Here is a 15,499-nt window from a genome sequence, read left to right on the forward strand (position 1 = left end):
GCAGAATTTATTTATTTATTACTACTTCAAGGATTTTTTTTTGAAATGAGCTCTTGGTCTTTTCAAGTTCTGTCTTCTTCAAATGAAATATTTACTAGCTCAGTTGGTAGTAGAAGAAGAAGAAGAAGAAGAAGAAGAAGAAGAAGAAGAAGAAGAAGAAGAAGAGGAGGAGTTTGGATTTGATATCCCGCTTTATCACTACCTGAAGGAGTCTCAAAGCGGCTAACATTCTCCTTTCCCTTCCTCCCCCACAACAAACACTCTGTGAGGTGAGTGGGGCTGAGAGACTTCAGAGAAGTGTGACTAGCAGTTGCATGTGGAGGAGCAGGGACGCGAACCTGGTTCCCCAGATTACGAATCCACCACTCTTAACCACTACACCACACTGGCTCTCTTGTAGAGCACAAGACTCTTAATTTCAGGGTCGTGGGTTTGAGGTACATGTTGGGCGGAAGGTTCCTGCATTGCAGGGGTTGGACTAGATGACCCTCGTGGTCCCTCCCAACTCTACAATTCTGTTATTCTATGTGGGGAAATCCAAATGCTGTACTGACACCTCTTTTTGTTTTGGAATTTCCAGAAGCTTGTAGCAGGGTTGTATATTTTGGGGGTTTCTTCATTTTTGTAGTGTCCCTACACATAAATCATTATACACTTGGATTTTCTGCCCTTCCATGTTCAATTCTATTGTTTCTGTTGCTGCTTTCATAATTGCTTCTTTTCAGGAATAATGTGCAATTTTTGCTAATATATAGCACGGTTGATGCTGTTATATTGCACGGTTGGGAGGTGGTGCCAAAACCTTATGTACTCTCTTCACATTGTTTAAATTCACATTTAAGATTGGAAACTGCTGATTTAGCCAATTAACAAAAAAGACTTTCACTGTATATCTGCTTTCTCAATGCCTTCCAGAGTGCCTTTAAGTTGTAAATTATTTCATCTACTTGTATCTTCTAAGAACTGCATACAAAGTTGTTGGTCTGATGTTATTTTAGTAAATCTCTTAATGGCAGATTTGTTGCTTATTCCTAGTACCGAAACCTCATTAGCTGAAGCAGACAATTAAGTAAATTTTGTAGATAAGTATTTCAGTTCCATTTTGATTTCGTCTCTGAAGTCTTTGAAGGCTGCATTCCATTCCGCTGCTAAATCTTTTTGAAATTGTTTTAAGAGGTCCTGGAAAGGTTCAAAGTCTTCTTTATTGAGACACGTTTTCGGAGCCATTGATCTTGCTTCTTCCTCACTTATGTCTGATCTTCCACTGTTATTTCTAGAGCTAAAATAGCTTCTGAATGCCATTTTTCTTTAGCTATTTGGGGTGAGATGGGCATACCTGTTTAGAGTCCAGTCCTTTCCCAGGTATCCTTTAGCTTTTAGAAGCTTATAATAGCTTATAATAGCTGGAGGGTTGGAGCTAACAGATTATTCCGCCATTTTAGACAATGATGTCACCATCCTCTTAATTCTACTGTTATTGCTCCTTTTGTTTCTTACTAATTGAAATTTATTGTGTCACAATTTGAATTCCATAGAATAAAATGCAAATATGGGAATTAAAATAAGGAATAAAATAGTTACAAATCAATATGAATATTGAATGTGCCACAAATAAAGGTGTAAATGAACATAAGACATTTCTATCACATAAATTTATGTACATACTTGGTACATACGGTAATTTTTTTAATCTTTATGGAAAACAAGCCTATAGCTGACAGCCAACAGAATGTACCAAGTGTTGGCTGTGCAATACAGTCGACTCTCACCTCATGCTGGGGTGATGTTCTGAGGATAGAATGCAAAGCCAAAATTGTGCATAGTCAAAACACATTGGATTCAGTGGCAGGTAGGATTCCCAGTCTTTTACCCCCCCTCACTTTCCATGTATTTATTTATTTGCCAAGCATGCAAAGCTGAATGTGTGCAAGTTGTGAGCTACCTGTATTGCAACACAAGCCTGGGTGTGTGCATCATTAGCTAAGTGGGGTTTTCTAAAATAAGAATATAAAAAAATTGGCCGCTTTGCCTGCCTTTCACGTTAAAATACAGGGCAGATTTCTTGAAACGCACCTTTTGCAGCCCTCTTTCATTTTTTGGATTTCAAGGTTTCAGCCTATTGTTCCTTTGGACTCTTTTGTTGTTGGGTACTTAAAATGTGTGAGCCTTTGGTGCATTCTGTTGGCTATGAGCCATAGACCATTTTGGGGGTAAAGCTTTTACTTTCCTGTATATCTAAGGGATAGAAATATATTGTGTTCACTTAGACCTGATTAGTATCAGCGATGACACTCTGTAGGTTTGGTATCTCCCGCCTTTAGCCACAAATCCAGATGTGTTGCTGAATAAAAAAACCCCTCTCGCGGCCCCACCGCCACCCTTGCCGGAACATGGGCGTACCCAGGATTTTTGTTGCGGGCGGGAGCAGAACCTCAGATTTGTATTTATTTGATTTAGGGTACGCCCATATGCAGGAACAGTTCGTTATACCCTCAACACTGATGGTGGATGTAGAAGAAGAGGCGCCAGGGTGGCTCCCAACACTCCTCACATTCGCAGGCAAACGTACGGAGAAGAGCCGAATTGTAAGGGGTCTCGGCTCAGTGGTAGAGCAGGCGCTTTGCTGAGGCAGCTAGAGCCCCCACCCCGTACCCTGGGGTTGGGGCAACTTCCCAGGAACACACACAAACCGGCTTGATTTGCGTTCCATGCCAGTGAATATTCGAGAGACAATATTGCGCCTGAGCACAGTATAGCTAGAATGCCTCTCTACTCCCGCCCGAAGCAGCGGCGGATCTTAGCAGGAGGAGCTCTCCCGTGGCTCCTTTTAGAGTAACAAGGGCTATTAGGGAACCGATGCACGTGAATGCCAATTCTCTGCCAGGTTTCAATATCCCACGGCCGCTCGGCTCAGCCCTGCCTCGTGGAGGGCGGAGCCTATTGTGGCTCGGCAGGCAGAAATCAACAGGTGAAGCAGCTCCCCCAGCAGCGGGGAGAGAAGCCTCGCCTGTGGGCTGACTGCCTGCCTGCTTGCCTGCAGACGTCCTCTCTGTTGTGTTGCTTGGTTCTGAGCGCGCGGCTCGCTTGGCCTGCAGTGACCCGGCCCGGGCATGGCTATTTCGGGCTCGGCCGGCCCAGGCCAGCCTGCTGGAGCAGGGGGCGCGGGTTAGCGCCCAGCCAATCGCGGCGCGGGGCGACGTCACGGGCGACGGATGCTTGGCCGCGGTGGCAGCAGCAGCAGGAGCAGGTGCGTCAAAAAAAGTCCCGTTAAGAAAAGGGGAAAAAGATAAAGAAAGAAAAAAGAGAAGGGAGGGAAGCAGCAAGCGGGCCAAGCCCCTCCGGCATCTGCTCTCGCCCTCTGGCGGAAGGCCGAGGCAAATACCGAGGTGGGAGGCGCCTCTGAGCATGTGCTGAGTGCCGCCGCTAGCTGCCGAGGCGTTGCTCGCGAGGAACCCTTAGCTTTGCTAACTCCCCTGGAGCGGCCGAGCGTTGTGGGACAAAACTTCTGAAGGTCTCCTCTGGTTCAAACCCGGGGTGGGGGTGGGGCTAGTGGGCCAGTGGGCCTTCCCTACTGCTTCCGGTAGACTGCTCCTAGCTACGGAAGTTTCTTTGAGTTATCTCGAGCGCAAAGAACGCTGGCGCACCTGGATGGTCTTCCTGCGTGTTCCTCATCACGTCTCAGGTTCATTCTGGTTGGAGGTGATGGTGGTGGTGGATTTAGTTATCTCTGTATCTCTCCCCCCCCCCTTTTTGTAAAAGCTTTCCTGGCTTTTTGCGAAGTTGTTTCAGCACATCGGCAAAGCCTCTTTCCCCTGCTGGCAAGGAAACAGCCAAGTCCAGAAGTCTTTCTCAGGACACAACAGAAGAACATTAGGAGAGCATCTGTGGGATAAGGCAAAAAGGGACCCATCTCTAGTCCTATTCTTACAGTGGCCCAAGGCCCCTATGAATTTAGCAATCTAGATAGACTCCCTCTGGACCTGAAGGTTCCATAACAGCATCAGAAGAACCCTGTTGGATCAGTGGCACAGCATCCTGTTCTCATAGGGGCCAACCAGATGCCCATTATGGGAAGTTCAGAAGCAGAATTTGAGCACAAAAGCGCTCTTCTCTCTCCTGTGGTTTCCAGCAACTGAAATTCAAAAGCAGTTTTTGGAGACAGAAACAAATTGTGTTCTGTTATAGCTCGTTGTGAACATATGGGCTCTGCATCCCAGCCAGTGGGGCCCACTTAGATTTGTGCCAGCAGCAATCCCTCCCTGCTCTCCCCTCCCCTGGGGGCTCCAGTCTTTGCTGCTTTTCTCCACCAGCCTGTAGTTGGGTGTGGCTCAGGGGGGCTAGTCTGTAGAGATTACACAACTCCTGGAGAAGCCACATGGGCCAGCAGCCATAGAAGTTTGAGGATGCTCAAAAGGGCATCCTCCTCTTGAACCATGGTCAGAGGTAGGGGCGCTTCTGAAAGCCAGTTGCTAGAAGCCACAGGTAGGGAGAGTGCTGCTGTTGCACTCAGGGTCCTTCTTGTAGAAGACTTCTCATTGGGACATCAGGTTGGCCACTGTATGAACAGGAGGCTGGACTAGCTGGGCTCCCTTTGGCCTGATCCACTTATATCCAGGTTCTTCTTATGTCCTCTTGTTTTTGGCAGACATTGGAGAAATTGCTTTTCTTGCCTTCCTCACCTTGTTGGGTTGATTGGTACCTAGGTTTCCTTGTGCCTTGGCAGAGAGCCTGTATTGTGAACTCCTGAGGGCAGAGAAAGACTGCCTGTTGCTCCAAGCCAGCCCTTTGCCACAGGTTCACCAGCTTTTCTCTGCCAGTAAGGTGACCCAAGGGAGGAGGCTTGGAAGAGGCCGTGCCCTTGATGCAGGAGGGAACAAGCCCTTGATGCAGGAAGGAACAAGCCCACCTGCATTCATTCAATGAGATGAATAGAGGTATAATAGAGGCCTGTGGGTTGGTAGCCCTCACCAGAAGAGCCAGGTGATCTTCATACTCTCTTTATTGTTGTTAAACAGCACAAGAGCCTGGTGGTTGAATTCTTATTTATTTATAAAGAATATTTACATGCCACTGTCTCAAAAATGTATCACACTGGTGTATAGTAAAAACGTATGGTAAGTTGAAAGCAAACTAAAAGCAAAATAATTAAAAACAAACATCAATAGATCTTTGTTGGGGGATGTAGTATTATTAATGTTTATCCACACTTCCGCTTGTCTAGTGCCTAGAAAGCATGGGTCCAAGCAGTTTTCTGTTTGCCCCTACTTTTCCTGGGAAAACCACTGGATTGTAGCAAAACTTAGTCTGTGGAAAGCCTGATTGACATTTGCAGCCCTCTCCTGCTGCAGTCCCCCAGCATCCTGCCTCTGATGCTGAAGAGAGTTGTTTGTTTGTTTGTTTAATATATTGTCCTATTCCCGCAGGTCTCAGGGCAGTTCATAGGCAGCTTTATCCACTATTAATTTGACTAGCCTACCCCCCCCCCAAAATGACGGACCTTGGGGTCTCCATTATACATCATTGTTGCAGCGCCCCCAGGGCTCCATGCCCAGTGGGACTGCACCAGTTAGAATCCCCTAAATCTGCCTCTGGCCCCCCACTCTGCTTATACACAGTATCTCCCACCTGTTGCAATCTCCCATCAGCCCACCAGAGGGGGCCAGAAGAGCTCTTTCCTTATGTACTTGCTTGCTTCCTTTTGCAACTGTACAAAAGCCTTGGGCTGTATTATTCATCTTATTTCTTGCTCCCTTTTGTAGGGGAGTTTCTCTTTCTGGGCTCCCTGCATATGACAAGGGTAGACAATTCAGGGGGAGCTTGCTCAAGCGTTGAGCGCAGGGCCCAGAAGGGCAGCCCAGCCTGAGCTGTTAATATCCTCAGCAGAAGCCTTGAAGGGGTTTCAGGCTGAATGAACGAGCATGATTCACGCTGAAGCTGGGTTAAGAGAAGTGGGTGCTGCAGGAGCCCTTGGGTGGAGGGCTTATTGGTGGTGGTGCTGAGGCCCCACAGGGGCTCCAGAGGAGATGCTAGCTTTTAGGAGGCTGGTGGAGGCTTCTGACCTGAATTTTTGTCTCTCATCCTCTCTGATGGGAAAAGCCTTGGAGCTCCTTCCTTCTCAGTGCACCCATAAAAAGAACAAAGCTGTGGGTTTAAAATTTCTTTATTTACCAAGCAAATGTATTTTGGACGAGTATTTCTGCCAGTCTGCACAACTGACCCTGAAGCTTACTCTGTTTAACATGTCAAGCCTTGTGGTTGTTTGCATTATTAAAAGCAGTGCATAAACAAAGCTTCTAGTGAAGTTCCTGGAAGGAAAAAAAAACCTCCCTAAAACCTCAGGCCTGACCATCCAAAGCACCCTGAGCAAAGGGTCCGAGAGAGCAAGGTGAGCAAGGGGGGGGGGAGGTGGATGCACTGGTCACCTGCTCCAGCCTTTGAGAGAAGGGGCCATAATGAAATAAGCATCATTTGACTGGCCACTGTAAGAAGAGGATGCTAAATGGGGGGGGGGTCTCTTCAGCCTGATCCAGCCACAGGGCTTTTCTGATTTTCTTAAATATCGGGGGCAACCTAGTGTCTAGAGACTGCTGATGTCCTCTCCGACCACTGGCCATGCTGGCTGATGGAAGTTGGAGCCCAAGATGTCTGAGCAAAGGCTGGGCCCAAACCATGTGAAGCTTGATAAAGGCCAGTGGTGATGTAACGGTTAGAGTGTTTGGTCTAGGACGTGGAAGAGACCAGGGTTCAAATCCGCACTTGGCTATATGAACTTCATTGGGTGACATTGGGACCAGTGACCCACCTTACAAGGTTGTTGTGAGCATAAAATGGAAGCGGGCAGAGGAGTGGAACTACATATGTCACCTTGAGCTCCTTGGAGGAAAGGTGGGTTCTAAATGCAATAAATTCAGAGCTGCAGCTCCAATGTCATGGGTGTGCATTGCTTGTGAAGATTGCAGTCAAATCCAACAAGGCATGCTGCTACCTAGTAAGTTTAGAGGTATGCAACCACAGAGCTGTATTGCGGAGAGGCAGAGACTCAGAAGGAGCATATGCAACTTCCTTCCCCCTCCATTTTCTCTCTCTCTTCTCTGCAAGAGCCACGATAGCCATGGGCAGAATATGCCATCTGTGGATTCACGTCCATGTCGAACATCCATTTTAGGGAGAGGAGCGGCCCCCCAAGGCATATGTGAAGCCTGGAGAGCATCTCTTTGAGAGCACTTAAAGGTAGTCGCTGAATAGGCTTTCTTTGCCTGCAGGAGCAGGAGGTATGTGGTCAGTGAGATTCCCTGCCCAATGCATAGGAACACCCAGTCCTTCTGAAAGGATTAATCTTGGTTTCCCCTTTTAATTTTTTAGCAGGAAGGAGGTGTCGTGCTCCATAAGTGTAACTGCCCCTCACCGCCTTGACCCCTGGGGCTAAGGAAGAGAGAACAGATGTGGCCCATTTGGAGCATGCAGCTGGAGAAGGCTTCCTGCGACCTGGGCTTCACCGAAGCCATCAACAAAAGGATGCAGGTCCCCAGCCGGCTGAAGGTGGCAGAGGACCCCAGTGCAGGAGACCTTCAGGGGGCGACCCCGAAGGACTGCCCCCCATCCTACCAGATGCACATCCCTGACAGGATCCTTGTGGCAGGTAAAGAGAAGTGCCTGCTGTACACTAGGGAGTGAGATGGTGGATGAGATAGAACCCTTCTGTGCAGCATCTGTATAGAGCAGGGATGGGGAACCCCAGACTCCGGGAACTGAATGCACTAAAGCTTTACCTGGCCCTTAGGGGGCAGTCTCTGCAGGCCACACCCCTCCCCAGGCCACAACTCCTGCCTGCCCTTCTCTGCATCCCTCCTGGTTGGAAGGTGCCTTTGAACTAAGATGACAAGTCTTCTTGCTTGCCTGGATGGAGAGTGGTGTGTGTGTGTGTGTGTGTGTTTGGTCCCACATACCCTTATGCCAACTCACTCCTGGAAGGGAACATGCCCCCTGGGCTGAAAACACCATCCCTATGGTGTAGGGTACGGTCTGAAGGCAAAAGCACTTGGTGCTGAAGCTCAAAGGTGAAGATGTCCCTGGGTCCATGCAGACAAGGGGGTGATTGTGGGAATCGTGCTGTCTACAGAGGCAAGCTTTTCACAGCACAACCCACAAAATCCCATCAGTATCAAAATGCCTGCCTGTATTCCTGCATCTGCCAAGAAAACATCAGGTGTATGGAGCAAGGTGGTGGAGACCAGCACCAGATTCTGGATAAAAGCCCTTTTTGGTCTCTGCAGGGAGATTGTACAGAGTGGTATTCCATCTGTGGGGCTATGTGGACAGCCTGCCATCAGCTGCCTTGCAGGGCAGATGGAGGTCCTTCCCTATCCCTCTCTCATATCTTCCTTCCTCTGTAGAAATGACAACGAATGCTGCTGTCCAGCCTCACTTCCTTAGCCAGCTGTCGCACCAGCCCCCGATTCTTGAGGAGCCTCTGCTGGAGCCAACCATCCAGCCAGCCATTTACGGAGAGCACCCCTTCCTCACCTTCATCTCTGGACCTGGATCCCCAAGGCGCAAACGGCTGGTACTGTGCTCAGGACAGGTTGAGGCAATAGCCACAGTTTTGGGAGGGATGCAGGAAGGTCCCCAAGGAGCCATGGGGTGGAGTTGTCAGGATCTAGTCTCATGGGCCACCTGTCAACCACCCAAAGTCACAATAGCACCAGGTGCTTCCAAGTCCCATAGTTGGGACTTCAAAGAACCATGTGCAGCAGACTTTGGTTCCTCAGCCCATCAGCTCTCCCACTTTGAGGCTCTCATTTGTTGCTTGACAGCCGCATCTCTCTCTGCCCCTCACCTCACCTTATATATGATGTCAGGTGCAAGGCAGGTGGGCATGACTCATGGGGAATGTCCACTTGGGCCATATTTGAAACCCTGTAAAGCCAAGATTGGCCCATGGGGTGGGGGTTCCCAACCCCTGCATAGGTGGGTCTCTGAGGAGAGAATCTCACTTCATGCAACTGCACTGTGGGGATCAACAGGCAGGGCCAGGTAAGCTTTTTAACGGGGGGCACCTGCAACAGGTTTTAATTCGGGGGGAGGCACTTGATGCAGAGATTTAGCAAGGTGCTCTGTGGAGCCGCTTCCCCCTCCTTTAAAAGGAAGTGGAGCTCAGGGAAAGCTGTGGGGAGACAGGAGGGGGGATTAGTTAGGAGGGGAGGGCAAAGGGGTAGGTGGGGTTGCAAAGTGGAGTAAGCAGTGGTGGTAGACCCTAGTGTGTGGATTTATATTGTGTGTATGCTGCACAGACCCTTTGGTTGGTGTGACATGGTGCCCCACCCAAAGAGACACTCCTTAGGGATGGTGACCAGCGGTGTTGCCTTTTGTGGCAGCACTAGGGGATAGTGTGCCCTGCCAGGCTGCTCTGTCCTACTGGGCTCCAAGTGCACCTAGAGTGACTGCCTGTGGTCCGCGTTGCCTAAGGGCAACCATTTTTGGAGAAAAGGGGTCCTGCCTTTAGCCTCCCATCTGGAGCTTTGCCTCTTGCCCCCTCACCCAGGCACATCAAAGCAGGGCCAGAAAGGAGAGGGCGCTGGCGAAGAATCCTCACCGGGGCTTGGGAACTCTCGACCAGAGGCAAGACTGGTAAGGGAAAGCTGCGGAGTGGCTTTGGCCAGGTCCTTCTTGAGTGTCCTGCTGCCCTTGTGGGGCAGGCAGGGGTGGGGTGTTGGGCTTTAGGGGCACTTGCAGCCACCCTCCCTTGCTCATCCATCCTCCCAGGCTGCCAAGTGGGAGTCTGCCTCTCTCCCCAGACATGCCAAGGGCTCCTGGCATGTTCAGTGGAGGTGGTGGCATCTTCTGGGGTAGCTGTGCCAAGGCAAAGCAGGTGCCCGCAGAGCCTTATCTGACCGAGGTGCAGGTTGTGGCTGCTCTGGAGGCCAGGAAGTTCCCTTCTGGTGCCAGAGGAAGTGACCACTCTGGTTGTCTCCCTGTGCCCCTGCAGGCAGAAGCCAAGTGCACCGCCCCCTACCTCCTCCACCCCCCAGCTTCCTCCGTTCCCTTTGGAGGGCAGGATCTACTCCCTGCCGAATGTCCTTCAGGTGCTGTGGTTCCTGGGGCACCAGATGTTCCAGCTGTTTTGCAAGCCTGGCCAAGCCCAATGCAGGTGATTCTCTCTGGCTTTGCTCAGGGCAGCATGCAGCTGGCTGGGATGTGTGCGAAGCAGGAGGGTTGTATGGTGCACCAGCTGTGCCTCTGGTTGGGAGTGGGTGCTTCCAGCTGGCTGGGCCTCTCTTTCTTGCCTTGGTGGTATGTTCTATGCTCTGCTTTCCTGGGTTCCACATCTGCATGGCCAGCTCCAGCTCCATTACTGGAGGTGGTGAGGAAGAGACCATTGTCCTGGGGATTGTAAGAGTTTTGTGGGTAGAACTTTGCCTTCAGACCCAAGGTAGGACCCCAAAACTCCACCAAAAGGTGAATGGGGGGCTGCAACCCATGTGTATGCTGCACATTTTCATGCTTTGGGGGGCTTCTATGTTGTATTATTTCACCTGTGGGGAGAGCCAAAAAGAGGGTCATGGAATTTTCCCCCTTCAGGCCTGGAAATGCCCCCCCTCTCCCTTGGCTTCTTGGACCTGACCTCACGAGTGAAGCCCAGTTGAAATCATGAAGATGAATCACTTGGGCAGTTCAGAAAAGCTTTGGTGATAAATTCGGGAGCTTCTTGCACACTATTTGTACAATGGGTGGATAGGTGGATCTTGTCCCTTGTTTCTTAAAGAGGTCCCCCTTATGGGCTACCTGTGGGTTATCTCTGGGCCCACACAATCGGTGTTATAATTTTATTATTTATATGACACCCATCTGACTGGGTTGCCCTAGCCACTCTGGGCAGCTTCCAGCAAAATACCAAAACACTAAAAAACACCGAACGTTAGAAACTTAGGCCCTCGGGGAGAAGGTGGGGGCTTAGGCAAGATAAATAAATAGTAATAAATAATTTTATTATTTATATGCATAGGACCTCCTTAGTAGTAGCACCCACCCTGTGGAGCACCCTACCATCAGATGTCAAGGAGATGAGTAACTATATAACCAACTAGTTCAGTCATAATGGGTGCAGAGCCTGGGGTGGGGGCCACAGGGGCACCACAACTATAACGTAGGATGGAAGGCGAGAGGTGGTAGGGAGCCCCAAATTCTTGCGTTGCACAGGTCACCTGAGATTTGAGACTCCAAGATCTGCTACTGGCACACTTGTGCAGGTAAAGGAGGGGAAGAAGGAAGCCTGAGGAAACCAGAGAGTGGTTGTTCTGCCTTCTGGCCTTGACAGCCTTTGTGCCCTAGGCAAAATGAAGCAGTGAGCTCGGAAGGCAGGTTGTAGGCAGCAGCCCTGGCAATCTGGATGCCAGCAGTGATGCTGCTTCTTGTTGGCCTGGCCTGACTTGAATCGTCACCCTTTACAAATACGTACTGGGATTGCTGGGAAAGGCCCTGATGAAGGAAGGAAGGAAGGAAGGAAGGAAGGAAGGAAGGAAGGAAGGAATCAATCAATCAATCAATCAATCAATCAATCAATCCAGAGAACCATCCTATGCTACAGGGGGAGGCTTCCTCTTCATTAGAACCAGCAAAGCTTCAAAACTCATGGAGACATTTAACCAGAGGAGATCTCTATTTGATGTCTCGGCCTCCACGGTCAGAGGCAGTGGTGCTTCCAGATGCCAGCTGCTGCAAACCGCAGGCCTCTGAGAGGAGGCTGGACTAGGTGGGTCCCCTTTGACTTGACCCAGCAGGGCTCTTCTCATGAGTAGGCAGAGAAGTGGCCAGCAGGTGTCACTTGCTGCTCTCAGGTGTGGTGGTGGAGCCTGTCACTCCAGCAATGTTTAAGCCAAATTCAGCTCCAGCTTCTGCATCTTCTGTACCTACGGTGTGGCATGGGGCGGTGCCCTCTCACCTGAACAAAATGTCTTGGGCTGGCCTAGCTTTGGGGACTCACCATGTCTCTCTCACCCCTTCAAAACCTCTTATGCAGCTGCACCTCATCAGCTGTCCCCATATTTTCTCTCAAGCTCTTGTTTTCTCTTCCCACCTTTTAGTTCCCTGCAGAAAAGTGTGGCCTCAGAGAGCTCTCCGGAGGACTTCGGCACCACAGAGGCTCTGGCAATGAAGAAGCAGGTGATGGTTTATTTATTTGTGAAAATATTTATATGCTGCTATTTGTTTTTGTTTTTTATTAAAAAAATATATACCAGGGCCATTTACAGCAATTATACATGACACTCTATTAGACTTAGAATCGGAAATCAGATGCTGTGGAAAGATGCCTTCTTAACTGCCTGCATAAGCTTGACAGAATAGAGACATTTTCAGCAGGCATTTAAAAGTGGCAGGGTGTTTCACAGGACTGGGCCAAAGACAGTAACAGCTCAGTTTTTCTCTGTTGCCAAAAGAGCCTCACCAACTCAGAGAATGACCAATGACGCTCCTGCCAATGATGGGCTAGAATGGAAGGGTTCAGGCACACAGGACCTTGAGCCTGGTTCAGTTGTAGGTGGGCAGCCAGTGCAGGCATTTTAACAAGGCTATTGCATGTTCTCGGCCTGGTGCCCCCATCAGCAATCTGGTGCATCAGCAGGTAGTGGACGGGTGTGGAGGGAGGGAGGGGAAGCACAGAAAGTGACCTATTTGTCTTGTCCCCCTGCATGGGATTGTGCTTGCCCTCTTGTTCCGGTGGATGGGCTTTGAGCATGGCTGCCCTTCCCTCTGGTGAGGCTTTTCCCTCTTACTGCGTCATTCCCCAGCAAAGCTTTTCCTTCAATGGCCTCTGTTTCGCATAGCAACCCGAGGCTGACCTCCTCTCTGTTGCTCTTTTTTTCTCCGGGCTGCAGCTGATGAAGATCGCAGGGCGGCTTCAGCGCCTGGAGAAGCAGCGTATGGGCTGGCACCAGAAGGAGCTGCTGTTCTACTCTGTGCTGGCCTCTTCCTGCCTTATCAACATGTGGCTTTGGCACAAAAGATGAGGAAGCCACCCTGCTCCAAGCAGCAAGACTTGCTGCCAGCAGTCAACCTTGTGCTTGTTAGTTTTCACTGAGCACTTGCCTAGGTGTCCTGGGGCTTCCTTGTTTGGGGTTGCAGCCAAAAGGGAAATGGGCTGGAGGGGATGTGCCTTGTGTGTGCAGAAGGAGGAAGGCCAGAAAGTGGGCAGGGCTGGGGGGTCCTCCAGAGGGCAGCGACTCCTTAGTCGGGACTCACCTTTCTTTTGAATATGGCTTCATATGTGTGATTCATCCAGGCATGATGTGATATACTTTCTTTAGGGAGGGGTCCAAGGCAGCTCTAGCTGCAGTTATGATGATGGGATTTCACCGATACAAGGGATGTTGAGTTGCCTTAAGATGATGGCTTCGGGGTAGGTGTGGGTTGGTGTGCTTCTTAATGCTAGTTACCATTAAGGCAGGGTTGGGGAGTGAAGGAGAAGGATCAGGTTCTCACCTGCAGGAGGGTTGATGGGAACAAGAAGGGTAGGAAGAGATCACTGGAAAGTCTCAGGACCTCAGATCCTATAGTAAAATAGACTTAAAGCAGTGGGCAGTATTTGTGGCCAGCTTCTGATAGAAGTACAGGAGTAGGACTGAGCCAAACAGTCCCTGGGAAGGTCACAACCCCAGGGTTTCTCCAAGGCTTCTCAGGGTCCTTCAGCGCATGCCAAGTTCTCCTTAGTGCTCTGATGGTTTCCTGGCCAGTGGGCCTGTATGTAACAGTTTGGGTGTCCTAAAATTCGAATAAAATTTATGGTAAAGAGCTTCTGCCTCTGTCTCTCTGTGTGTGTGAGTGATGAAAAGGAGGGGTGGTGTCGGAAGAAGGTCTGTTTCTTCTCTGTTTCTCTTCTATTGTGCCCACAGTCATTGGCATCAGAGGGAGAGACAAATGCCTCAGCCTCCCAGCTCTCCACAAAGTACAGCACGGCATGCTTGGCAAGGAAATTGGGCAGCTCTGCAACCTTGCAAAATGATTCAAAGTTTGGAGTGAGACAGTGGCCAAAATAATTAACAGAGCATGAAATAACATGAGAGAAAAGCAAGCTGCAAAAGTCCACTGGCTCTTCAAGATGGTCTGATGAAGTTGATTCCCCCATAAATGCAACATCCTTTATATCTTGGGGGTAGAATCCCATCCATAGGGAGAGAGAGGCTGTGACAGTGTGAGGCAGGTCATACACATGGGGAAAACTTTTAGGAATCAGTGCTGGGATGTGTGTGATTATCATTGCTTTGCCTTGGAAAGGGAACAGGTGTGAATTGGAAGGGCTTTCTCTTGAGTTCCAGTCAGGCAGATTTAACTAGAGTGTTGGTGGTAGTGCTTCAGGCATGATCTGTCCATATGTGGAACAATGGTATCTTGGCATGAGGAAATGGGAGTGAAGAGATACAGGCAGGATTTGGGCCAGGCATGGTGACTCTGGTCTCTTTACACTGAACCCCAGTTGCTGGAAACCACAGGAGGGGAGAAGGCTCTTGTGCTCACATTCTTCTCCCTGGTTTTCCACAGACATCTGTTAGGCCACTGTGAGAACAGGATGCTGGACTAGACGGCTCTCCTTATCTCCCTTTTCAGCTAGCCTGGAGAGATGTTTTTGCAACTTCTTCCACCCTGAGCAAATTGGCATCATCAGTGAATGTGGCAACCTCAATGCATCCCCGGGTTGGGAGAGGATTGTCCATTTTTTGTTTCTGCCTCTCTGGCCCCTCCCACCATGAAGAGCCTTGGCCATTTGTTCTGCCCGCTGGACTGACAGAGCCCACCTCACTAACCATTGGGGCGGTGTGTTTATTTGTTGCCAAATGATGCGCATTTCAGAGAAGACATGAGTAGCGCAAGGTGGTTGCTTGAGGGGGCAGGGTGGACTCTCCAGTAAGTCTCTGACTGCCGCTTACATCAGGCAAAGTGAGAATAACACCTTTTCAGGACTGGGGGTGTTGTGCCCCCACTTGCTGTGATTCTGCTGGGAACAATCCGGCCAAAGGGAAGCCGGATCTCTATGGGAAAAAGAAGCACAGAAGCTAGGAGAGAGGGGGGAGAAGAGACCATGCTCCTTTTAGGTAGGTAGGTTGGCAGCCACCTGAACTGAAGTGGGAGTGCAAGGGGAGGCCTAAAGGTGAGCTGCTTGTCATGCCCTGAAACAACATACTTGTCCTCCCTGAGTGAGCTGCCTGGTGCATGCCTCAGTTTCCCTTCTGTAATCCCCTCTGTTTATTCAGCCAATCTGGGAAGCAACAAGCATGTTTAACATTCTCATGCTGCCCTTCCTTCAGCTGGCATTTTGCCTGAGCTGCCACTGCCGCTCACTTTCATCTTTCCCCAGGAGAGGAGGGTTGTTGTGTGTTCGGGAGTGTGTTTTGCAACAGAAGAGCACCAGGAGGCCAGAGGCATGCTTCAAAGGAGTGGCAACCAGAGGGCGGCTACTGCTGCTCCAGCTTAGGATTCCTCTGCCATCTGCCGCACATACAAAGTGCCC

General features: G+C 49.9%; 1 protein-coding gene across 9 annotated transcripts; it reads left to right on the top strand.

The window, feature by feature from the left end:
• Positions 1-2,930: 2,930 nt before the first annotated feature.
• On the top strand, positions 2,931-13,786 carry LOC310698294 (mitochondrial fission factor-like). Of its 9 annotated transcripts, none has more exons than XM_083485372.1 (7): positions 2,931-3,247; positions 7,363-7,639; positions 8,394-8,563; positions 9,542-9,627; positions 9,986-10,147; positions 12,081-12,159; positions 12,873-13,786. In XM_083485372.1, the coding sequence occupies exons 2-7, from the start codon at positions 7,441-7,443 to the stop codon at positions 13,002-13,004; spliced, it is 828 nt and encodes a 275-aa protein (XP_083341498.1). In that variant the 5' UTR covers positions 2,931-3,247; positions 7,363-7,440; the 3' UTR covers positions 13,005-13,786. The 9 variants fall into 9 exon arrangements, with proteins under 9 accessions (XP_083341498.1, XP_083341497.1, XP_083341502.1 ...); XM_083485371.1 differs by having other exon boundaries at positions 2,939-3,247; positions 7,366-7,639; XM_083485369.1 differs by lacking the exon at positions 2,931-3,247 and adding an exon at positions 3,297-3,682 and having other exon boundaries at positions 7,366-7,639.
• Positions 13,787-15,499: the final 1,713 nt, after the last annotated feature.

The sequence above is a fragment of the Podarcis liolepis genome (assembly GCF_965112155.1).
Source record: "Podarcis liolepis genome assembly, chromosome: Z".
NCBI classification, from domain to species: domain Eukaryota; kingdom Metazoa; phylum Chordata; class Lepidosauria; order Squamata; family Lacertidae; genus Podarcis; species Podarcis liolepis.